This window comes from Mytilus trossulus, chromosome 7 (genome assembly GCF_036588685.1).
Source record: "Mytilus trossulus isolate FHL-02 chromosome 7, PNRI_Mtr1.1.1.hap1, whole genome shotgun sequence".
Taxonomy (NCBI): domain Eukaryota; kingdom Metazoa; phylum Mollusca; class Bivalvia; order Mytilida; family Mytilidae; genus Mytilus; species Mytilus trossulus.
In genome coordinates, this window is record NC_086379.1 from 80,374,964 (window position 1) to 80,402,002 (window position 27,039).

A 27,039-nucleotide genomic window follows, 5' to 3' on the forward strand; every position below is an offset into this window, starting at 1 on the left:
TTTCTTATATAATTAATGACATGCCGTAAGAATTTTACATAGACAGAATTCTAGGTCATAGCCAATGTCATGTGTTTGTCTATACTTTTGTCTCACGTTTAAATAATAGCATTCATTTCATAGACCTCTGTACATTAAAAACTAAAATCACAATGACCACCTAAAATCAACTGTTTGACAGCTTCCTTGTAAATAAGTGCTTAATTATAAGTGCATGACAACTCAGACCAAAGACAAGTCAAACCAAGACAAATTAAACAAATCTTAAGACAACTTGAACCAACGGACTAAGACAAATTAAACCAATCTTAGGACAACTTGAACCACCAGACCAAGACAAATTAAACCAATCTTAGGACAACTTGAACCACCAGACCAAGACAAATTAAACCAATCTTAAGACAACTCGAACCACCAGACCAAGACAAATAAAACCAATCTTAAGACAACTCGAACCACCAGACCAAGACAAATTAAACCAATCTTAGGACAACTCGAACCACCAGACTAAGACAAATCAAACCAATCTTAAGACAACTCGAACAACGAGACCAAACAAATTAAACCAATCTTAAGACAAATTAAACCAATCTTAAGACAACTTGAACCACCAGACCAAGACAAATCTTACCAATCTTAAGACAACTTGAACCACCAGACTAAGACAAATCAAACCAATCTTAAGACAACTTGAACCACAAGACCAAGACAAATCAAACCAATCTAAGACAACCCGAACAACCAGACTAAGACAAATTAAACCAATCTTAAGACAACTCGAACCACCAGACCAAGACAAATCTTACCAATCGTAAGACAACTTGAACCCCAAGACTAAGACAAATCAAACCAATCTTAAGACAACTCGAACCACCAGACCAAGACAAATTAAACAAATCTTAGGACAACTTGAACCACCAGACTAAGACAAATCAAATCAATCTTGAGACATCTTGAACCACCAGACCAAGACAAATTAAACCAATCTTAAGACAACTTGAACCACCAGACCAAGACAAATTAAACCAATCTTAGGACAACTTGAACCACCAGACCAAGACAAATTAAACCAATCTTAGGACAACTTGAACAACCAGACCAAGACAAATTAAACCAATCTTAAGACAACTCGAACCACCAGACCAAGACAAATTAAACCAATCTTAAGACAACTCGAACCACCAGACCAAGACAAATTAAACCAATCTTAAGACAACTCGAACCACCAGACCAAGACAAATTAAACCAATCTTAGGACAACTTGAACCACCAGACTAAGACAAACTAAACCAATCTTAAGACAACTTGAACCACCAGACCAAGACAAATTAAACCAATCTTAGGACAACTTGAACCACCAGACCAAGACAAATTAAACCAATCTTAGGACAACTTGAACCACCAGACCAAGACAAATTAAACCAATCTTAAGACAACTCGAACCACCAGACCAAGACAAATTAAACCAATCTTAAGACAACTCGAACCACCAGACCAAGACAAATTAAACCAATCTTAGGACAACTTAAACCACCAGACTAAGACAAATCAAATCAATCTTAAGACAACTCGAACCACCAGACCGAGACAAATCAAATCAATCTTAAGACATCTTGAACCACCAGACCAAGACAAATTAAACCAATCTTAAGACAACTTGAACCACCAGACCAAGACAAATTAAACCAATCTTAGGACAACTTGAACCACCAGACCAAGACAAATTAAACCAATCTTAGGACAACTTAAACCACCAGACTAAGACAAATCAAACCAATCTAAAGACAACTCGAACCACCAGACTAAGACAAATCAAACCAATCTTAGGACAACTCGAACCACCAGACTAAGACAAATCAAACCAATCTTAAGAAAACTCGAACAACGAGACCAAACAAATTAAACCAATATTAAGACAAATTAAACCAATCTTAAGACAACTGAAACCACCAGACCAAGACAAATCAAACCAATCTAAGACAACTCGAACCACCAGACCAAGACAAATCAAACCAATTAAAGACAACTCGAACCACCAGACCAAGACAAGTCAAACCAATCTAAGACAACTCGAACCACCAGACCAAGACAAAGCAAACCAGTCTAAGACAACTCGAACCACCAGACCAAGACAAATCAAACCAATTTAAGACAACTCGAACAACCAGACCAAAACAAATTAAACCAATCTTAAGATTACTTGAACCACCAGACTAAGACAAATTAAACCAATCTTAAGACAACTTGAACCACCAGACTAAGACAAATTAAACCAATCTTAAGACAACACGAACCAACGGACTAAGACAAATTAAACTAATCTTTAGACAACTCGAACCACCAGACCAAGACAAATCAAACCAATCTAAGACAACTCGAACAACCAGACCAAGACAAATTTATCCAATTGAAGACAACTCGAAAAACCAGACCAAGACAAATCAAACCAATCTAAGACAACTCGAACAACCAGACTAAGACAAATTAAACCAATCTTAAGACAACTCGAACCACCAGACCAAGACAAATCTTACCAATCTTAAGACAACTTGAACCACCAGACTAAGACAAATCAAACCAATCTTAAGACAACTTGAACCACAAGACCAAGACAAATCAAACCAATCTAAGACAACCCGAACAACCAGACTAAGACAAATTAAACCAATCTTAAGACAACTCGAACCACCAGACCAAGACAAATCTTACCAATCGTAAGACAACTTGAACCACCAGACTAAGACAAATCAAACCAATCTTAAGACAACTCGAACCACCAGACTAAGACAAATTAAACCAATCTTAAGACAACTCGAACCAACGGACTAAGACAAATTAAACTAATCTTAAGACAACTCGAACCAACAGACCAGGACAAATCAAACCAATCTAAGACAACTCGAACAACCAGACAAAGACAAATTAAACCAATTTAAGACAACTTGAACCACCAGACATAGACAAAATTAAACCAATCTAAGACAACTAGAACCATCAGACCAAGACAAATTAAACCAAGCTAAGACAACTAGAACCATCAGACCAAGACAAATCAAACCAATATTAAGACAACTTGAACCACCAGACTAAGACAAATTAAACCAATCTTAAGACAACTCGAACCAACTGACTAAGACAAACTAAACCAATCTAAGACAACTAGAACCACCAGACTAAGACAAATTAAACCAATCTAAGACAACTCGAACCACCAGACCAAGACCAATCAAACCAATCTTAAGACAACTTGAACCACCAGACCAAGACAAATTAAACCAATCTTAAGACAACTCGAACCAACGGACTAAGACAAACTAAACCAATCTAAGACAACTAGAACCACCAGACTAAGACAAATTAAACCAATCTAAGACAACTCGAACCACCAGACCAAGACCAATCAAACCAATCTTAAGACAACTTGAACCACCAGACTAAGACAAATTAAACCAATCTTAAGACAACTCGAACCACCAGACTAAGACAAATTAAACCAATCTTAAGACAACTCGAACCTCCAGACCTAGACAAATAAAACCAATCTTAAGACAACTCGAACCACCAGACCTAGACAAATCAAACCAATCTAAGACAACTAGAACCAACAGACCAAGACAAATCAAACCAATATTAAGACAACTCGAACCACCAGACTAAGACAAATTAAACCAATCTTAAGACAACTTGAACCACCAGACTAAGACAAATTAAACCAATCTTAAGAAAACTCGAACAACGAGACCAAACAAATTAAACCAATATTAAGACAAATTAAACCAATCTTAAGACAACTGAAACCACCAGACCAAGACAAATCAAACCAATCTAAGACAACTCGAACCACCAGACCAAGACAAATCAAACCAATTAAAGACAACTCGAACAACCAGACCAAGACAAATTAAACCAATCTTAAGACAACTCGAACCACCAGACCAAGACAAATCAAACCAATCTAAGACAACTCGAACCACCAGACCAAGACAAATCAAACCAATTTAAGACAACTCGAACAACCAGACCAACACAAATTAAACCAATCTTAAGACAACTCGAACCACCAGACCAAGACAAGTCAAACCAATCTAAGACAACTCGAACCACCAGACCAAGACAAAGCAAACCAGTCTAAGACAACTCGAACCACCAGACCAAGACAAATCAAACCAATTTAAGACAACTCGAACAACCAGACCAAAACAAATTAAACCAATCTTAAGATTACTTGAACCACCAGACTAAGACAAATTAAACCAATCTTAAGACAACTTGAACCACCAGACTAAGACAAATTAAACCAATCTTAAGACAACACGAACCAACGGACTAAGACAAATTAAACTAATCTTTAGACAACTCGAACCACCAGACCAAGACAAATCAAACCAATCTAAGACAACTCGAACAACCAGACCAAGACAAATTTATCCAATTGAAGACAACTCGAACAACCAGACTAAGACAAATTAAACCAATCTTAAGACAACTCGAACCACCAGACCAAGACAAATCTTACCAATCTTAAGACAACTTCAACCACCAGACTAAGACAAATCAAACCAATCTTAAGACAACTTGAACCACAAGACCAAGACAAATCAAACCAATCTAAGACAACCCGAACAACCAGACTAAGACAAATTAAACCAATCTTAAGACAACTCGAACCACCAGACCAAGACAAATCTTACCAATCGTAAGACAACTTGAACCACCAGACTAAGACAAATCAAACCAATCTTAAGACAACTCGAACCACCAGACTAAGACAAATTAAACCAATCTTAAGACAACTCGAACCAACGGACTAAGACAAATTAAACTAATCTTAAGACAACTCGAACCAACAGACCAGGACAAATCAAACCAATCTAAGACAACTCGAACAACCAGACAAAGACAAATTAAACCAATTTAAGACAACTTGAACCACCAGACATAGACAAATTAAACCAATCTAAGACAACTAGAACCATCAGACCAAGACAAATTAAACCAAGCTAAGACAACTAGAACCATCAGACCAAGACAAATCAAACCAATATTAAGACAACTTGAACCACCAGACTAAGACAAATTAAACCAATCTTAAGACAACTCGAACCAACGGACTAAGACAAACTAAACCAATCTAAGACAACTAGAACCACCAGACTAAGACAAATTAAACCAATCTAAGACAACTCGAACCACCAGACCAAGACCAATCAAACCAATCTTAAGACAACTTGAACCACCAGACTAAGACAAATTAAACCAATCTTAAGACAACTCGAACCACCAGACTAAGACAAATTAAACCAATCTTAAGACAATTCGAACCTCCAGACCTAGACAAATAAAACCAATCTTAAGACAACTCGAACCACCAGACCTAGACAAATCAAACCAATCTAAGACAACTAGAACCAACAGACCAAGACAAATCAAACCAATATTAAGACAACTCGAACCACCAGACTAAGACAAATTAAACCAATCTTAAGACAACTTGAACCACCAGACTAAGACAAATTAAACCAATCTTCAGACAACTCGAACCAACGGACTAAGACAAATTAAACTAATCTTAAGACAACTCGAACTACCAGACGAAGACAAATCAAAACAATCTAAGACAACTCGAACAACCAGACCAAGACAAATCAAACCAATCTTAAGACAACTCGAACCACCAGACCTAGACAAATTAAACCAATCTTAAGACAACTAGAACCACCAGACTTAGACAAATCAAACCAATCTAAGGACAACTCGAACCACCAGACTAAGACAAATTAAACTAATCTTAAGACAACTCGAACTACCAGACGAAGACAAATCAAAACAATCTAAGACAACTCGAACCACCAGACCAAGACAAATCAAACCAATCTTAAGACAACTCGAACCACCAGACCAAGACAAATCAAACCAATCTTAAGACAACTGGAACCACCAGACCAAGACAAATTAAACCAATCTTAAGACAACTAGAACCACCAGACTTAGACAAATCAAACCAATCTAAGGACAACTCGAACCACCAGACTAAGACAAATTAAACTAATCTTAAGACAACTCGAACTACCAGACGAAGACAAATCAAAACAATCTAAGACAACTCGAACCACCAGACCAAGACAAATCAAACCAAGCTAAGACAACTAGAACCATCAGACCAAGACAAATCAAACCAATATTAAGACAACTTGAACCACCAGACTAAGACAAATTAAACCAATCTTAAGACAACTCGAACCAACGGACTAAGACAAACTAAACCAATCTAAGACAACTAGAACCACCAGACTAAGACAAATTAAACCAATCTAAGACAACTCGAACCACCAGACCAAGACCAATCAAACCAATCTTAAGACAACTTGAACCACCAGACTAAGACAAATTAAACCAATCTTAAGACAACTCGAACCACCAGACTAAGACAAATTAAACCAATCTTAAGACAACTCGAACCTCCAGACCTAGACAAATAAAACCAATCTTAAGACAACTCGAACCACCAGACCTAGACAAATCAAACCAATCTAAGACAACTAGAACCAACAGACCAAGACAAATCAAACCAATATTAAGACAACTCGAACCACCAGACTAAGACAAATTAAACCAATCTTAAGACAACTTGAACCACCAGACTAAGACAAATTAAACCAATCTTCAGACAACTCGAACCAACGGACTAAGACAAATTAAACTAATCTTAAGACAACTCGAACTACCAGACGAAGACAAATCAAAACAATCTAAGACAACTCGAACAACCAGACCAAGACAAATCAAACCAATCTTAAGACAACTCGAACCACCAGACCTAGACAAATTAAACCAATCTTAAGACAACTAGAACCACCAGACTTAGACAAATCAAACCAATCTAAGGACAACTCGAACCACCAGACTAAGACAAATTAAACTAATCTTAAGACAACTCGAACTACCAGACGAAGACAAATCAAAACAATCTAAGACAACTCGAACCACCAGACCAAGACAAATCAAACCAATCTTAAGACAACTCGAACCACCAGACCAAGACAAATCAAACCAATCTTAAGACAACTGGAACCACCAGACCAAGACAAATTAAACCAATCTTAAGACAACTAGAACCACCAGACTTAGACAAATCAAACCAATCTAAGGACAACTCGAACCACCAGACTAAGACAAATTAAACTAATCTTAAGACAACTCGAACTACCAGACGAAGACAAATCAAAACAATCTAAGACAACTCGAACCACCAGACCAAGACAAATCAAACCAATCTTAAGACAACTCGAACCACCAGACCAAGACAAATCAAACCAATCTTAAGACAACTGGAACCACCAGACCAAGACAAATTAAGCCAATCTTAAGACAACTAGAACCACCAGACTTAGACAAATCAAACCAATCTAAGGACAACTCGAACCACCAGACCAAGACAAATCAAACCAATCTTAAGACAACTCGAACCACCAGACCAAGACAAATCAAACCAATCTAAGGACAACTCGAACCACCAGACTAAGACAAATCAAACCAATCTTAAGACATCTCGAACCACCAGACTAAGACAAATCAAACCAATCTTAGGACAACTCGAACCACCAGACCAAGACAAATCAGACAGATCTTAAGACAACTCGAACAACCTGACCAAGACAAATCAAACCAATCTTAAGACAACTCGAACCACCAGACCAATACAATCTAACCATTCTTAAGACAACTCAAACCATCAGACCAAGACAAATCTTACCAATCTTAAGACAACTCGAACCACCAAACCAAGACAAATTAGACAGATCTTATAAAACGGTATAGGTTTTTTTTTGCGTGGTGTAAATTTCCCCTTATTTTTGCCGATAGAACAAAATTGCCAAAATAAATTCCCCCAATTTAAAAGTGCATTGGTATTGATTCCTCAAAAATAAAAATCGCCAAAATATTTCATACACATTATTCATTGACAATCGTGAAATTTTACACCTGCGAAAAATAACCTGCTATACCGTTACTCAAATCACCAGACCAAGACAAATCAGACCCATCTAAAAACAACTCAAATCACTTGATTAAGGAAATTGAAACCCACCTTAAGACAACTCAAACCACCAGACCAATACCAATTAATCAAATCTAAAGGTAATTCTAACCACAAGACAAAAAAAAACAATATTAAGACAACTCGAACCACCATAACCAAGAATAACTAAACCAATATTTAGACAACTGGAACCACCAGACCAAGACAAATTAAACCAATATTTAGGCAACTCGAACCACCAAACCAAGACAAATCAAACCATTCTTAAGACAACTCAAACCACCAGACCAAGACAAATCAAACCAATTTAAGACAACTCGAAACACCAGACCAAGACAAATCAACAAATCTTAAGACAACTCGAACCACCAGACCAAGACAAATTTAACCAATCTTAAGACAACTCGAACCACCAGACCAAGACAAATTAAACCAATCTTAAGACAACTCGAACAACCAGACCAAGACAAATCGTAATAATCTTAAGACATCTCGAACAACCAGATCAAGACAAATCAAACCAATCTTAAGACAACTTAACCACCAGACCAATACAATCTAACCTATCTTAAGACAACTCGAACCACCAGACCAAGACAAATTAAACCAATCTTAAGACAACTCGAACCACCAGACCAAGACAAATCGTAACAATCTTAAGACATCTCGAACAACTAGATCAAGACAAATCAAACCAATCTTAAGACAACTTAACCACCAGACCAATACAATCTAACCTATCTTAAGACAACCCGAACCACCAGACCAAGACAAATTAAACCAATCTTAAGACAACTCGAACCACCAGACCAAGACAAATCGTAACAATCTTAAGACATCTCGAACAACCAGATCAAGACAAATCAAACCAATCTTAAGACAACTTAACCACCAGACCAAGACAAATTAAACCAATCTTAAGACAACTCGAACCACCAGACCAAGACAAATTAAACCAATCTTAAGACAACTCGAACCACCAGACCAAGACAAATCGTAACAATCTTAAGACATCTCGAACAACCAGACAAAGACAAATCCTATCAATCTAAGGACAACTCGAACCACCAGACCAATACAATCTAACCTATCTTAAGACAACTCGAACCACTCTTGATGACAACTCGTAATAGATTAAAACTCAATTCAAACCACTTATTAAGGAGGTACCTCGAAGAATAAAAAGGTTATAAATCTTGCACGTTTATAGTATTAACTGTAAAAAAGAAATTAAGTTTTGACTTTAACAATACAAAATGTAACATGCAATACTAAATAATTTTAAATAACCATCTGGAAAAAGTACACTGAAAGCACGGGGGGTGTGGGGGGGGGGGGGGGGGGTAACTTCCTATTATTGTGTATACGGGAATGTGCCAAAAATATGGGTCATAACTTTGAGAGATTTTATATAAAAATGACCCTCCTTTTCAATGATATCCTATATTAAAATGCATTTACGTTTGATATCTGTATATTGGTTTGGGGTATGATCTACACACCAATCCAACAATCCATGCGTATATATAACAATAAAATATATGTGCACCAAAAGATGTTAATTCATATATAAAAACATAAGGGTAGCTGGTATATTTATGAATTATGAGTGAGGATGAGTTAGTGCTTATATAAGCATGGGTCATATTTTAAGTATTGTATATAAGTATAGGTCATTCTTTCGTAAATATTTATATAACTATAGGTACTGAATTTCAGTGAATGTTATATTAAAATTGGTACGTTTTTTGAGGCAAAAATGGCACACCCCTACCAAAAAAATATCGAAGTTATCCCCCCCCCCCCCCCCCACCCCGTGACTGAAAGCTACTACCAATTCAACCTTTAATCTGTTATGCCCAAACACGGTAACTAATCCGAACATTGTTCCATCTTCTGTTAAAAAAGAAATAGTAGAGAGGTGTTTATCATCAGCTGGGTCATCTCGTTTAAAAATTAAGAAAACCGTGTTTGTAAATAATAAAGACTTTGATTGTTTTTCAAAGAACCATAAATAGTTTTATTATTTTTTAAATGAAAAAAAAAATCCTGGGGTTTCTTCTCCTTCGATAAATCATTGTGAATAAAAGGAAAAGTGGGGTATACGTCAATGAGACATCAACCCAACGATACATACAACTGAAAGACAATTACAGGTCAACGTCCAGTTGAGACCAACGATGAACGGACTTGCAAAAGATACAATCTTGAATCAGAACTTAATGGATTTTAATGAATCTCTATTGTCATACAAATTATATTCATGATAATGATAAATTCATACGTAGCCAAAAAGCTTGTAATTACTTGTAAACTAATTTATTTCTTAGTTTCCTGCGGAAATATGAACGACGAATATGACTAAAATTAGGGCATTGCCTGTAAGCTGTAGCAGGATATCCAGCGATTCATTCAAATATCATTGTTTCCTTCAACATAACATTCAAATGTTAAAATAAATGTCACAAAAATAGTCATTTTAATATTAATATTAATTAATCATAAATATTTAAACGTATTAATATTGTGTTCAAATATTGTAAAACATTATGAAGATATTATCAATAGCATCATAATGTTACAATGTATTACAGAAGAAACGACTGGATGAATGGTCATACATTTCTAATGTACAAAATAATTAAAGTGCCATATCAGTCTAAATGTCGAAATATTTTTTTATGGTTTTATCTCTTTCAAATAAATTTACAATCTCATTAAAATCCGATGTTCTGATACGCTACATGTGGAGGTTAGCGTATCAGAACATCGGATTTTAATGAGATTGATAAATTTAGTAATCGATTGCAAAAAACCCGATTTCAAAATTCCGGGTATTAAAAAAGATTTCCACACAGGTGAGTTTTGCATTAGTTATAAATCACAGCTAACTGCTTAAAGTAAAATCAAAATTTTTCCTTTAATTGCATGTTAAAAGAATTAAACTGTAAAATTCAAAATAAAACAGGTAAACCTCCTTTGTAAAAACACAAAGACTTAAAAAAAAAAAAATAATAATAATGTAAATATAGTGTATATATAATGTTGTTGTTTTACGATTGTTGATTTATTCTTCATGTATATATTATTTTTATTTTCCTTGGTGGTGGAACTGTTCGACATACGGAAGTATGGTTACCCTACAAAGGGTGTAAAGATCAAGAGAAGAAGAAGAAGATCGGCAATTTCCGGAGAAAAACCGAGGTCTGACGTCACATTGTGAACACATGTACTTCCGACATTGCAAAAGACTACAACCAAGCGAGAATATATACGAACGATTTCATCTACGACAATGCCGAGAGGAGATCGCGGAGGTTTAAGTAGAGGCACTGGGACGAGATGTGTAGCAGCTAAATGTGGGAACACAAATGCGGATGGATTTTCTTTGCATTCCTTCCCAAAAGACCCTAATCTTCGGAAAAAATGGACAGGGTTTGTGAAACGAAAGAGAGCCAACTGGGATGGACCAACGGAGTGTTCAGCCCTATGTTCCGCTCACTTTATCAGTGATGACTTCCCATTCAGGCATAGGTTCGAGATTGAACACATGGGTAGAGCCCCGATAAGGGGAAGTTGAATGTTGGTGCTGTACCTACTGTACATAGTCCTAGTATTGCAAAGCAAGTTAGCATGGTTAAGGAGAAGCCTCTTGAAACAAAGCAACCTATTCAGATGGCCCCGATACACTCACTTCCACTGGAGATGTTATCACCCTCAGAGACATCAACATGTCAAAGTTCTCCTCCAAAGAAGATCAGAAGAGGCTATTCAAAAAGAGAAGCTGCAAGGGTAAACAACACTTTCCATCATTTGTCCATGTCAAATTAGAAATTTTTAAATGCTCCAATAATTGTTAAACAGATATTAATATAATCCAATATTAATTCATAGAATGGATAAGCCTAGTCCAAATAATTATGACGTCTGGACGTTTTGCAAGGCTATTTTTCATTTTTTTCTGGGACGCCTTCCTACGACTGCAAGGCTATTTTAAATTTTTTCTCGGACGTAGGAAGGCGTCCCATGAAAAAATAAAATAGCTTTGCCAGACTTCATAATTATTTGGATTAGGATAAGTCTTGTAATCATCAGTGACGGATCCAGATTTTTATTTAAATGGGTGGTTGGCACTGAAATTTTTGGTTCGATAAGCAGTTTGAAAAGGGTGACCAGGCTTAATTTAAACCACTAATCCCTGTAAATTAAAAAAAATAAAATATAAATTGGGGGCCTGGCCTCCCTCTGATCATTGCTAATAAATGGTCCGAGAACACAATTAATTCGTAGTGCATTTCTTTTAGAACATAAATGAAAATAAAAAAAATCCCACCTGCGCTTTCTCAAAGAAACTTTTACAGTGTGTTGTACTACGTTTGGGACAAATCATATCAAATCTATAGAAAACTTCATCGCCTCTAACTCAAAATATGGACAATTTTATGTTTAGGGCGTCTTGAAATCTTTTGACAGCTTCCGAAGTGCTCATTTTCAACCTTTTTCAGCTGGACCAAATCACTACTTTCCTTTAAAATTCTGGACCCAAATTTTTTTACAGTGTAATTTCATCCCCCTACTTGCAATTTGAGGCATTGAACATGGAGAAATAAATTTGGAAGGGGTATACAAATTAATGGCAAGTAACCCACTGTCAACACTAGGGACTATATTTGTGAACAACGAAAATCAGGGGACGACAATGGTGGTCTCGGACCTAATAGGGTAGAAAGAGTTGACAAATCTTAAAAAAACTTGGTATGAACAAAGTTTAATGTATTATAACACTGCTTACAAAGTTTCATGACAATGGGATGTATATTATAGACATTAAGTTAAGTTCTATACTCATCTTTGCGCGTAAAATTTTGACGTTAAAATTGAAAAATTTCAACTATCAACATTTGGGGCTTTAAAAATTAAAATATTGCAAAAGAAATCTTTTTAAATGCCTTCATATATAACTTATCATGTACTAAAAGCAATAGAGTACTCATTTGATTTATCAGACTTGGCATAATTATTCAAAAGTCAAATTTATATGAGCCCGCGCCTAAAAATATAGGTTTTTCAATGAAGGGGGGCCTTACATAAAGATGTAATATTTTCCAGCAATTTTAAATTTGTGAAGCTTTTTGGTTATAAATAATCCTTACATATGTATTTAAAGTACTTTAAATGGAAAGAAAAGTTACAAATAACATATCATATTAGTTTAAAAGGGTCTTAGGCCAAGTAAGACTGGAAAAAATTTAGGGTCAATTTAGGCTGTGCCACATATTTACATTAAAAAATGCATATTGAGGCTATAAAAAATAAAAATTTGTGTCTTTTTTATCATTTCTATACTCATGTGACATGATACAACAAATCTGAGCACAAAAAGACTCTTACAATTAACTTTTCTTACAAGCAGTATGGGCTGAAACAAAGATTTTTGCCTTTTTAGGGAAAAACTTGCATGCAATTCATTCTCAACAGGCTTATATTTAAACCACTTGCTATCCTACAGAAGAAAAGAAATATATTATGTGAAATGGAACAGGTACAATAGACATTGTAAAGTGCATTTGATACAAATTTAGTGAGGTCTCTAATATGGGCATCAAATTTTATATACCAAGCTCCCCACTATTGACTTCATCCAAACAAGGCGTTAGACAAGGGTCATTTATACAACACACTTTGCACATTTTATCTGAGATAAACTTCTTTTCTGTAGATTCAGAGTTCATAAATAAGTAAAAGAAGCAGATAAAGGAATAGAAACACAAATATTGACACATAAAAACCTGTCAGATAGAAAGTCAGTATGCCATTTATGCATCAATATTGGAAAAGTTATAAAATGCCTATTTTGACCATAAAATGCCAAAATTGGTCATTTTTGCAGAAATTCTATAAAATAAAAGTTTAAATCCTTTAGTTTCATGCTATTTGACAAGTTGACACCATCAAATCATTTAGGGAAGTTGCCAGAGTACAATTTCTTTATTTACAGATTTCACCTCTTAGGTCCGAGAACACAATTAATTCGTAGTGCATTTCTTTTAGAACATAAATGAAAATAAAAAAAATCCCACCTGCGCTTTCTCAAAGAAACTTTTACAGTGTGTTGTACTACGTTTGGGACAAATCATATCAAATCTATAGAAAACTTCACCGCCTCTAACTCAAAATATGGACAATTTTATGTTTAGGGCGTCTTGAAATCTTTTGACAGCTTCCGAAGTGCTCATTTTCAACCTTTTTCAGCTGGACCAAATCACTACTTTCCTTTAAAATTCTGGACCCAAATTTTTTTACAGTGTAATTTCATCCCCCTACTTGCAATTTGAGGCATTGAACATGGAGAAATAAATTTGGAAGGGGTATACAAATTAATGGCAAGTAACCCACTGTCAACACTAGGGACTATATTTGTGAACAACGAAAATCAGGGGACGACAATGGTGGTCTCGGACCTAATAGGGTAGAAAGAGTTGACAAATCTTAAAAAAACTTGGTATGAACAAAGTTTAATGTATTATAACACTGCTTACAAAGTTTCATGACAATGGGATGTATATTATAGACATTAAGTTAAGTTCTATACTCATCTTTGCGCGTAAAATTTTGACGTTAAAATTGAAAAATTTCAACTATCAACATTTGGGGCTTTAAAAATTAAAATATTGCAAAAGAAATCTTTTTAAATGCCTTCATATATAACTTATCATGTACTAAAAGCAATAGAGTACTCATTTGATTTATCAGACTTGGCATAATTATTCAAAAGTCAAATTTATATGAGCCCGCGCCTAAAAATATAGGTTTTTCAATGAAGGGGGGCCTTACATAAAGATGTAATATTTTCCAGCAATTTTAAATTTGTGAAGCTTTTTGGTTATAAATAATCCTTACATATGTATTTAAAGTACTTTAAATGGAAAGAAAAGTTACAAATAACATATCATATTAGTTTAAAAGGGTCTTAGGCCAAGTAAGACTGGAAAAAATTTAGGGTCAATTTAGGCTGTGCCACATATTTACATTAAAAAATGCATATTGAGGCTATAAAAAATAAAAATTTGTGTCTTTTTTATCATTTCTATACTCATGTGACATGATACAACAAATCTGAGCACAAAAAGACTCTTACAATTAACTTTTCTTACAAGCAGTATGGGCTGAAACAAAGATTTTTGCCTTTTTAGGGAAAAACTTGCATGCAATTCATTCTCAACAGGCTTATATTTAAACCACTTGCTATCCTACAGAAGAAAAGAAATATATTATGTGAAATGGAACAGGTACAATAGACATTGTAAAGTGCATTTGATACAAATTTAGTGAGGTCTCTAATATGGGCATCAAATTTTATATACCAAGCTCCCCACTATTGACTTCATCCAAACAAGGCGTTAGACAAGGGTCATTTATACAACACACTTTGCACATTTTATCTGAGATAAACTTCTTTTCTGTAGATTCAGAGTTCATAAATAAGTAAAAGAAGCAGATAAAGGAATAGAAACACAAATATTGACACATAAAAACCTGTCAGATAGAAAGTCAGTATGCCATTTATGCATCAATATTGGAAAAGTTATAAAATGCCTATTTTGACCATAAAATGCCAAAATTGGTCATTTTTGCAGAAATTCTATAAAATAAAAGTTTAAATCCTTTAGTTTCATGCTATTTGACAAGTTGACACCATCAAATCATTTAGGGAAGTTGCCAGAGTACAATTTCTTTATTTACAGATTTCACCTCTTAGGTCCGAGAACACAATTAATTCGTAGTGCATTTCTTTTAGAACATAAATGAAAATAAAAAAAATCCCACCTGCGCTTTCTCAAAGAAACTTTTACAGTGTGTTATACTACGTTTGGGACAAATCATATCAAATCTATAGAAAACTTCACCGCCTCTAACTCAAAATATGGACAATTTTATGTTTAGGGCGTCTTGAAATCTTTTGACAGCTTCCGAAGTGCTCATTTTCAACCTTTTTCAGCTGGACCAAATCACTACTTTCCTTTAAAATTCTGGACCCAAATTTTTTTACAGTGTAATTTCATCCCCCTACTTGCAATTTGAGGCATTGAACATGGAGAAATAAATTTGGAAGGGGTATACAAATTAATGGCAAGTAACCCACTGTCAACACTAGGGACTATATTTGTGAACAACGAAAATCAGGGGACGACAATGGTGGTCTCGGACCTAATAGGGTAGAAAGAGTTGACAAATCTTAAAAAAACTTGGTATGAACAAAGTTTAATGTATTATAACACTGCTTACAAAGTTTCATGACAATGGGATGTATATTATAGACATTAAGTTAAGTTCTATACTCATCTTTGCGCGTAAAATTTTGACGTTAAAATTGAAAAATTTCAACTATCAACATTTGGGGCTTTAAAAATTAAAATATTGCAAAAGAAATCTTTTTAAATGCCTTCATATATAACTTATCATGTACTAAAAGCAATAGAGTACTCATTTGATTTATCAGACTTGGCATAATTATTCAAAAGTCAAATTTATATGAGCCCGCGCCTAAAAATATAGGTTTTTCAATGAAGGGGGGCCTTACATAAAGATGTAATATTTTCCAGCAATTTTAAATTTGTGAAGCTTTTTGGTTATAAATAATCCTTACATATGTATTTAAAGTACTTTAAATGGAAAGAAAAGTTACAAATAACATATCATATTAGTTTAAAAGGGTCTTAGGCCAAGTAAGACTGGAAAAAATTTAGGGTCAATTTAGGCTGTGCCACATATTTACATTAAAAAATGCATATTGAGGCTATAAAAAATAAAAATTTGTGTCTTTTTTATCATTTCTATACTCATGTGACATGATACAACAAATCTGAGCACAAAAAGACTCTTACAATTAACTTTTCTTACAAGCAGTATGGGCTGAAACAAAGATTTTTGCCTTTTTAGGGAAAAACTTGCATGCAATTCATTCTCAACAGGCTTATATTTAAACCACTTGCTATCCTACAGAAGAAAAGAAATATATTATGTGAAATGGAACAGGTACAATAGACATTGTAAAGTGCATTTGATACAAATTTAGTGAGGTCTCTAATATGGGCATCAAATTTTATATACCAAGCTCCCCACTATTGACTTCATCCAAACAAGGCGTTAGACAAAGGTCATTTATACAACACACTTTGCACATTTTATCTGAGATAAACTTCTTTTCTGTAGATTCAGAGTTCATAAATAAGTAAAAGAAGCAGATAAAGGAATAGAAACACAAATATTGACACATAAAAACCTGTCAGATAGAAAGTCAGTATGCCATTTATGCATCAATATTGGAAAAGTTATAAAATGCCTATTTTGACCATAAAATGCCAAAATTGGTCATTTTTGCAGAAATTCTATAAAATAAAAGTTTAAATCCTTTAGTTTCATGCTATTTGACAAGTTGACACCATCAAATCATTTAGGGAAGTTGCCAGAGTACAATTTCTTTATTTACAGATTTCACCTCTTAGGTCCGAGAACACAATTAATTTGTAGTGCATTTCTTTTAGAACATAAATGAAAATAAAAAAAATCCCACCTGCGCTTTCTCAAAGAAACTTTTACAGTGTGTTGTACTACGTTTGGGACAAATCATATCAAATCTATAGAAAACTTCATCGCCTCTAACTCAAAATATGGACAATTTTATGTTTAGGGCGTCTTGAAATCTTTTGACAGCTTCCGAAGTGCTCATTTTCAACCTTTTTCAGCTGGACCAAATCACTACTTTCCTTTAAAATTCTGGACCCAAATTTTTTTACAGTGTAATTTCATCCCCCTACTTGCAATTTGAGGCATTGAACATGGAGAAATAAATTTGGAAGGGGTATACAAATTAATGGCAAGTAACCCACTGTCAACACTAGGGACTATATTTGTGAACAACGAAAATCAGGGGACGACAATGGTGGTCTCGGACAAATGTACTATCTTGACCTTGATACACATACATAACAATTCAACAATTTAGTTATTGGGAATACAGGTAGCACAACTAAAAAAAAAAGTAGTAATAATTGCACAAATAATTCAGATAAGGAAGTTCTCAGACTTCCAAAACTATACACTTCTTGTATTTGAACTCTTTACTATATACATGTATGTTAAAATATTTCATTAACAGTTAGTTGCTGATCACTATCATAATACTAGTACTGTCAGTGAACCAGCTGAGAACGAGACTTCTGTCAGTGAACCAGCTGAGGACCAGACTTCTGTCAGTGAACCAGCTGAGGCTATAGATCAACCAAACAACCATGTAATGGATTTTAAAGAGGTATGTTTATTTGCCATATAAAAACAGCAAAAAAGCAAAAGCAAATGTTATTGAATATTAAAAAGATGTGATATGATAACCAATGAAAAAACTCTCCACAAAAGCCTAAATGACACTTATAAAAACAAATAGCTATATGTCATCTAACAGCCTTCAACAATGAACCAATACCACTAAAATATTTATGAAGGTGTTATGTATTGTTTTATATTGAAATAGAATATCTTGTGTTGATATCCATCAAGCAATATCTAATTCTTTATACTTTGATACCATATAATTAAGAATCTCAGTGACTAAAAGTATTTTTTTATCCTAAGATAAGACAAGGTTTTGGTTATAAGCTTTATAGTCATGACTGACACTACTTACATTGTGTACATGTATGTACATAGGGTACCAGATTATTGATTGAGAACATATTTTCTAAGTTCATGTAATAACATGATAACTAAATTTAAATATGTTTAGTTGGATGAAGAAGGACATTCCTATGCTGTCATCTGGACAACAGGCTTCAGAACTTGAAGGATTTCATTCGGTGGTGAATCATTTTGCACCTAAAATGATTGGGTTTTCATTCCATGGAATGCTTTCTAGGTAAATATTTAATTGATAATGGATATTTTTAGAATATAGATATATGAAGATGTGTATAGTGCCAATGAGACATCTCTCCATTCAAATAACAATTTATAAAAGTAAACCATTATAGGTCAAGGTATATGTATTAATATTTATTGATATTTTTGGTATTTATTTATTTATTTTTTGCCTTCCATAGCTCTATTTTCCATGGAACATTAATTATACATAATAAAATTGAGAATGGAAATGGAAAATATGTCCAAGAGACAAATACCCGACCATATAACAGACAACAGTAGAAGGTCACCAATAGGTATTCTATGCAGCGAGAAATTCCCACACCAAGATATATATATATATATCGACTATAGCTAACATTCATATAAATGAAATGGTTAAATTGTGAAAATATCTAATAAAACTGAATACTACACAGTGCAATTGCATTCAATTTTTTTTTCCTTTTTCCATCAAGGCAATGGCTTGCAGCAATGCATTTTAACGAAAACAGCAATAGGGACCATGCTTTCACACAGGATGGTAAAGGAAGATATAGGATAGTGTATCATAAATACAAAAAAGGAGAGCACACTGTAAGAAAAATTCCAGTTGATCCCACATTTGATAAGCATTACTACTTATATCAAACTGAAATTATTAGCAACTTGCCCCCTGAAGAAATTGCCCTCCCCTTGAAAAAAATTCGTCATCCTATTGTAGTCTTACACAGAGCTCCAGATAAGAATTCACAAATTAGGGTTTTTACCCACCATTTTCTTATACAATTGGGTGATAAAGTTTTAAATTGCATTATCAATTCCAATTCACCCCTCAGGTTAATATCAAATTGGGTTTTTCACCACCAAGCTCCTTAATGTATTGGGTTTTTTCATCGACACAATATTGAATATTTTGGCAATTATATCAACCCCAATTTTTTTCCATCTTAAATTAATATGTTTCTGTCTTTGTTTAGCTCTTTTATTTGGTTTATTCACTGAGCAGCAATTGTAAGTTTAATTTGTGTCCCGTTTCAAACCTTTTGCCAATTTTGTATTTTCTCACAAAAAGGATATGTGTATTCACAGGCACTTGTCTTATACCTTTATATAATAAATTCTGAGACCAGTGCCTGATTAGTGGCTGTGTGCATGGTGGGTGTATTCATTAATTAGCCATAAAATGAATAAAAAATAGTATGCTAACTCTAATTATACTTGAATGATTTTCTTTTATTCAATTTTAGTTTACATAAATCTGGGTTTAGTTGTCTTTTATTAGAACTTTTGGTTTCTGATGCTTTATCATTTCATAATTGATTTGGCCTTTCACTTTTTCCAACTGAATTCGTTTTTGATGAAACCCCGTGTTTATTAGCAATGTTCTCGTTATGGTACGCACACACGTTCGTGCGTTCGATGGACGCTTCCTAAAAACACTGGCTGAGTCTTGTTATCATTATAACTTTCTCTCAGTTTTCCAAAAGAAGTGGAAAACATGTTTCTATTCAATATTTTAACCGGACATTCACTTTCGTTTTAATTCAATGTATGTTATGAAAAATCCTGAGCAATGCGAAAAAAATATGACTATATGACACACGCTAACAGGATAAAAACCGAGAAGATCGAAATTTTTACAAAAACATATGTACCTATTGAGCAACGGAAAACTCAAACAGGGACCCATTTCAGCTACTTGATGCAGGGATCTATTCTTAGAATGACGGGAAGTTTCCAATTATAAATATTATAAAAATAGTTTACGCGACGACTTTAAACAGATAAGGGTAAATAACACAAGCAGTAGCCAATAAAAGGGTTGAGAACTCCTGGTTTTGGCATATAATTGAGTTTTCCGTTGAATTAATTGGGTTGTTGAACCCTTCAATGGACAATTGCATTGGGTTTTCTACTATTTGTATTAGGTGTCTGGGTGATCACGCAAATACACAGCTTATCTGGAGCTCTGCTTACAATAGTTATTTAAGACCCCTTATTATAATTTAAACAAGTTTTCGTGTTGTGACCATTTGAGATTTGTCACAATTTTTACATACATGTAGGTAAACATGGTAATGTTCTATTTTAACCATGGCTGCCATCTTGGCCGGTGGGCAGGGTACAGATACAATAAACAATAAGGATGATTAAGGCCTGTAGTTTCAGAGGAAAAGATTTTTGTAAGAGTTAAGGGACAAATGATCAGGATGGATGCCAAGTGATGAAAAAAGCTCAATTGACCCTTAGGGTCAGGTGAAAAAAAATGTGTTTTCATATTAAAGTGACTATTGTAATATCAGGGCCTTTTATAGCTGACTGCGGTATCGGCTTTGCTCATCAAGGCCTATACATGTAGTTGTTAATGTTTGTGTCATTTTGGTCTTTTGTGGATAGTTGTCTCATTGGCAAATATACCACATCTTTTTTTAGCTCACCTGGCTCAAAGGGCCAAGTGAGCTTATGCCATCACTAGGTGTCCGTCGTCGTCGTCGTCTGTTGTCGTAAACTAAGAATCTTCTCCTCTGAAACTACTAGGCCAAGTACTTCCAAACTTTAACTGAATGTTCCTTAGGGTATCTAGTTTATAAATTGTATCTGAAGTTTTGATCTATCAACGAACATGGCCGCCATTGCTGAAAATAGAACATAGGGGTCAAATGCAGTTTTTGGCTTATATCTCAAAAACGAAAGCATTTAGAGCAAATCTGACATGGGGGTCAAAATGTTCATTAGGTCAAGATCTATCAGCCCTGAAATTTTCAGATGAATCAAACAACCCTTTGTTGGATTGCTGCCATTTACTTGGTAATTTTAAGGAAATTTTGCAGTTTTTGGTCATTATCTTGAATATTATTATAGATAAAGATAAACTGTAAACAGCAAAAATGATCAGCAAAGTAAGATCTACAAATAAGATAATATGACCAAAATTGTCAACTGATCCCTTAAGGTGTTATTGTCCTTTAATGACAATTTTTCACAATTTCAATGTTTATCATATTTGCTAACTTTAAAAATCTTCTCTAAAACTACTCAACGAAATTCAACCAAACTTCACCTGAATGATCAGTAGGGTGTATAAAATAAAGTTTGTGTTTTATTTTCTATTTTGTCAAAAAAACCATGGCCGTCATGGCTAAAAATAGAACACAGGGTAAAATGCAGTTTTTGGCTCATATCTCAAAAACTCCAGCATTTAGAGCAAATAAGACAAAGAAGTTAAAGTATTTATTAGGTCAAGGTCTACCTGTCCTGAAATTTTCAGCCGAAATGGGTAACTGGTTTTTCAGGTATAATGCCCCTGAATTGATGATTTTAAAGAAATTTTGCAGTTTTTGGTTATTATCTTGAATATTATTATAGATACAGATAAACTGTAAATAGCAAAAATGTTAAGCAAAGTAAGATTTACAAATAAGTCAATTTGACCAAAATTGTCAATTGACCCCTTAAGGAGTTATTGCCCTTTAAAGACTTTTTTTCACAATTTGTTCATCATGTTGACTTACTGTAAAAAATCTTCTCCTTTGAAACTGCTGTATCAATTTCAGCCAAACTTAGGCTAAATGAGTTTCAGAGTATCTAGTATAAATTTTATATTTTATTTCCTTGTATGTCAAGAAACATAGCTCCTATGGCTAAAATAGAACATAGGAGAAAATTATTTTATTTTTTTTGCCTTTGAAGAAAATAGGACAATTCAAAGAACATTTAAATAAATTGAAAAGCCAAAATAATCATTGATGAGAGATTTAACCAAAAAAATTAAGGTGAGCGATTCAGGCTCTTGAGAGCCTCTTGTTTATATGTGCAGTGTCTCTAAAATTTAATACATTTAATAGGTCTAAATCATTTGTATTTACTAAATATACCTTTATAATTTGATTTTGGATATAACACGTCTTCTGATTGGCTGATCAGCCGCCCCCAGACATAATTTAGTCATGTGACTGTGACGTCATCAAGGTTTTTTCATGGTTTTCTTAGGTTTAAAATGGAATTTAGAATTAAATTAGAAGAAATGACTTTAATATTTTTTCTGTCTATTCGAAATAACATAAAAAAATGGGGTGCACACTGTTAAATAACCTGCTACACGCGTTATTCAGTGTGCACCAAATTATTTATGTTATTTCTTTATAGACAGAAAAAATATTACAGTCGTTCCTTAAATAAGTTCCTATAATTAGGACACTAATTATAATACACAATTTAACTACATTCTACAAAACAAGAGAATAAAATTGTTATATTTAGTTTATACATCATGTACATGTACATCTGTAACAGTAGATCATTGTTTGTTAGTGATTTTGGTATTTCAGAAAACCTTAATTTAAAATTCAGCAAGGTCACTTCTTTCTAAATATGTTTATTTTTTTAGAATGTAGAGTGTCTGATGAAGACAGTTTTCAACATTGCTAAAGTCTAGACATGAACAAGGAAGGTATTCAACAACTGGTAGACGTTCCACCTCCACTTTGTAGCCAGTACGAGAGACCAGACAAAGATCAAGCCATACAAAGCCTTCTAGCAAGATTCAATCACTGTCAGCCTCATGAAAACCAGTGTAGTTCTGGTGCAGATCACGGAAGACAGTCCGGATCTTAAGTACCACACAAGATGGAATAACCACACGGACCTCTTTCCCTAGGAAATGCCAACAACACTGTACAAATTGTCTATAAGCTGTATAACGATTTCTCCTGAAATTATAAAAGATGTTCTTTTAATAATCTCCAGCAGTAAATATTTCAAGCATGTTCAGGACAAGATTAGTTGCAAAATTTTATATTTTAATATATATATATTCACTTTTGAATAGTAAATGGGTAATATTACCATGGATAAAGATAATGTCCTGCTTGAATATATTAATATATAAAGTTTGAGAATAAAAATCAATTTTTGGACATATGGACAGACGTACAATTAGATAAGGGTGAAATAAAGTTACTATGAACACAAAAAGAGGAAGTGTTGCATTTTTCAATGAGAGGTCAGGACATAGAATGCTTGCCATTCAAATCACACTAGCCAAGACTTAACATACTAAATATAAGCAATTATAGATTATATTTGCTGCACAGCCTTCAACACAGTGCATTGATTCACGATTTAAAAAACATATTATTTTTATAAAATAGATTTTAAAAATAAACCAATATAAATGTTGATGTTGAAATACAGGACTGAATTTCTTACTCATTTCCATGATCAGGATGCTCTCCATATTGTTGTCTATACTGGTAATAGGCAACTTTTAATACATGTATATCAAGGCACACTGGATGAAATCCCGGATGGTCTGTTATACAAGCTGTGTCAGGGTGTTAATTTTTCACGTCAAGAATTTTTGAAATTTCACAACAGCAGACACACTCTCTTGCTGACGGCATAACTGCACAATGTCCACAATTACACCTTGAAGAAAGCAACAGATTTATTTTAGGAAAAAAATAATAATATCCAAGATACAAAAGCATAAATTATATAGATATCTTTTGATTGATTGATTGTTGGTTGCTTAACGACCAGTTGCAAATATTTCATGCATATTCAGGACGAGAACAAGTTCACAATAAATACAATAGGTCGGTTGATACAATAGAGGCCATATCTTTTGTATGATTGATTTGAACATTTGAAGAAAGATTCATTTGTTATGATAAAGTTGTAGTTTTCTTGTTTGAATTGTTTGACAGTGTCATTTCGGGGCCTTTTAGAAATGACTATGCAGTATGGGCTTTGCTCATTTTTTAAGGCCGTAGGGTAACCTATAATTGTTAACTTTTTGTGTCTTTTTTTTTCGTCTTTTGTTGAGAGTTGTCTCATTGGCAATCATTCCACATCTTCTTTTTAGCTCACCTGGTTGAAAAGCCAAGTGAGCTTTTCTCATCAATTGTCGTCCGTCGTCGTCGTCGTTAACATTTTAAATTTGAACTTCTTCTAGAGAACCACTGAATAGAATGAAACCAAACATGGCATGAATGTTTCTTATGAGGTGCTGACCAAGTGTTGTTAGCTATGGGATAATCCCCAGGTTGATCTGAGCCCCTGCCATGGCACCAGTAGCTTCTTCTAACTCCTCGTCTGAACCTGAGCTCCCGTTTTCTCCAATTTCAAATTCAGATGAACCACAGGACAGAGACAATTCATCAGAATCACTCTCATTACTGTCGTGGCTATCGTCTTGTTTCGAAGTTGATGCATATGCCATTGTTGTTTATATTCTTTGTTCATTATGTGACTTATGAAAACATCAACAAACATACCAGGTATTTTTTGGATTTTTTTTTAGCTAAAGTTATTGAAATATTCTTCTAAAGAGGTGAAATGTAGATATCTCGGAACTATTGTGTGTTAATATTAGCGAGGAATTAAAGTTTCAAGCTGAAACCGCCTTAATCCACACCTGACAACAATCTACAGATAGACGGGCGGACAGACGGACGCAAAGTGAGAAGATATCACAATTACTCACCTGACCAATATATTTTTCAAACTAAAAATGTTCTTCTTCTACCAGCGATTTTTAATTGTCCTTTCATACTATCTGCTTTTTAAAATACTTTTTTGATTTTCGGAGGTCGTGCCGACTTTACTGTGTTCGCCACCAACAACTAAAATCAGACTGAGATGCATTTACGCAGTTATATTTATTTTTTGGGATCCCAAGCATACAATAATACGGTACAGCATTCGGCTGAATATTTATGTTGCATGTGAGAAATACATATAGACACAGAGATACAAATTAATAAAACTAACCTTTCGCTTGAAACAGTATTTCTATATATATCTTTCAATAAAAGAATTTCACCTGCCGACTGTTTTCTTGACCGCGTCATGATAAAATTGTGAAATTGAAGTGAGCAAGGGATGTTTTGGAATTTCGATTATCAATAAAATTGATTATAAAAACCGAAAATTCAATGTAACATTTTTTTTTTACTTTAACTGCTAAAAACCGATTATCGATTTGTCATCAAACGCAGCTCCGCGTTTGACACCTTCTTTTGAAATTATTTATTGAACTTTAATAAAGCGTAGGTCAGTTGATTAGTAATCTTGTTGATTCTGTTAAACTGACTGTTTTGTATAATTTGAATGTTAAAAAAGATTGAATGGTCTCTTTTGATACTTTAATATGTTGAAGTCAACCCATGCTTTGCAAATTTTAGGGGGGGGGGGGGGGGGGGGGCGCACGCCCGCCTAAATCCGCCCCTGGATTATATACGGACACATAAAAACACACCTTCTCCATTTTCTCCATTTTGAGCAGACAAAGATGACGTCACAAACATAAATACAAAATACTGACAAGGGGAACTACTCTCTCTCACATACAGAAACATAATCTGACCATACATACTGATATATAACATATGTTAAGTCAAGGAAACAGGACAACATAGGGGTTGCACCACTAAAGAAACATGGACAGCTCATAAACGACAGTAAGGAGAAGGCGCAAATTCTACTGGAGCAATTTGCGTCTGTCTTCACAAAAGGAACAACTAAAACACTACCCAAAACAAACATCAGGGTAAAAGACTCCATACATCAAATTACCATCAGATCAGAAGGAGTAAAAAAGCTGCTACAGAGATTCAACCCATCCAAAGCATCAGGTCCTGACAACATACCAAACAGAGTACTAAAACAATGCACCGAACATCTGGCACCAATTAATAACACTCATATTACAGCTCTCACTAGACAGTGGTACACTACCAGAGGATTGGAGAAATGCAAACATCTCTAGCATATTTAAGAAAGGAGACCGACATGCGGCCGAAAACTACAGGCCAGTCTCATTGACATCAGTACCATGTACACTTCTTAGTTTAAACATATTTATTTAGAGTGGATTGGGAAACAAGTTTTGCAACTTATATTAATCCCTTTCCACTTTGCGGGTGCGAGTGCTGCCTTGTAGCGGCATTAGCCTACTCTTTTTCGAAATCTACAAGGGTGTCTTTAACGTGCAAGAGATATGGCTCTCTCTTAACACGGGTCAGCCATTTATCGTCCTCTTCCGACGGACTATCATCGTTTCATCAAGACCATACTCGCAAATGGTGTAAAGGGAG

The 27,039-nt window shown here is 34.4% G+C and overlaps 2 protein-coding genes across 5 annotated transcripts; one reads left to right on the forward strand and one right to left on the reverse strand.

Moving 5' to 3' along the window:
- The first annotated feature begins 11,154 nt into the window (after positions 1-11,154).
- On the forward strand, positions 11,155-24,389 carry LOC134725945 (uncharacterized). Of its 4 annotated transcripts, none has more exons than XM_063590261.1 (4): positions 11,155-11,833; positions 18,201-18,353; positions 18,825-18,953; positions 23,328-24,389. In XM_063590261.1, the coding sequence occupies exons 1-3, from the start codon at positions 11,675-11,677 to the stop codon at positions 18,879-18,881; spliced, it is 369 nt and encodes a 122-aa protein (XP_063446331.1). In that variant the 5' UTR covers positions 11,155-11,674; the 3' UTR covers positions 18,882-18,953; positions 23,328-24,389. The 4 variants fall into 4 exon arrangements, with proteins under 4 accessions (XP_063446331.1, XP_063446330.1, XP_063446332.1 ...); XM_063590260.1 differs by lacking the exon at positions 23,328-24,389 and adding an exon at positions 19,417-20,085; XM_063590262.1 differs by lacking the exon at positions 18,201-18,353 and having other exon boundaries at positions 23,328-23,445.
- LOC134726698 (uncharacterized) lies at positions 23,484-25,163 on the reverse strand. The gene is made up of 4 exons (XM_063591113.1): positions 25,013-25,163; positions 24,149-24,278; positions 23,786-23,804; positions 23,484-23,669 (listed from the first exon to the last, which is right to left on the reverse strand). Exons 1-4 carry the CDS (start codon positions 25,161-25,163, stop codon positions 23,484-23,486), a joined length of 486 nt encoding a protein of 161 aa, XP_063447183.1.
- Between the last annotated feature and the right edge of the window lie 1,876 nt (positions 25,164-27,039).

Bases quoted from the DNA above. Each gene is read 5' to 3' on its own strand.
- LOC134726698 (XM_063591113.1), bottom strand. From the start codon at position 25,163: ATGGCATATGCATCAACTTCGAAACAAGACGATAGCCACGACAGTAAT. The intron at 24,279-25,012 runs GTGCCATGGCAG...ACGTGAAAAATT, and splicing joins GGAGTTAGAAGAAGCTACTG to AACACCCTGACACAGCTTGT.
- LOC134725945 (XM_063590259.1), top strand. From the start codon at position 11,622: ATGTTGGTGCTGTACCTACTGTACATAGTCCTAGTATTGCAAAGCAAG. The intron at 11,834-18,824 runs GTAAACAACACT...AAATATGTTTAG, and splicing joins CAAAAAGAGAAGCTGCAAGG to TTGGATGAAGAAGGACATTC. The intron at 18,954-19,416 runs GTAAATATTTAA...TTTTCCATCAAG, and splicing joins TTCCATGGAATGCTTTCTAG to GCAATGGCTTGCAGCAATGC.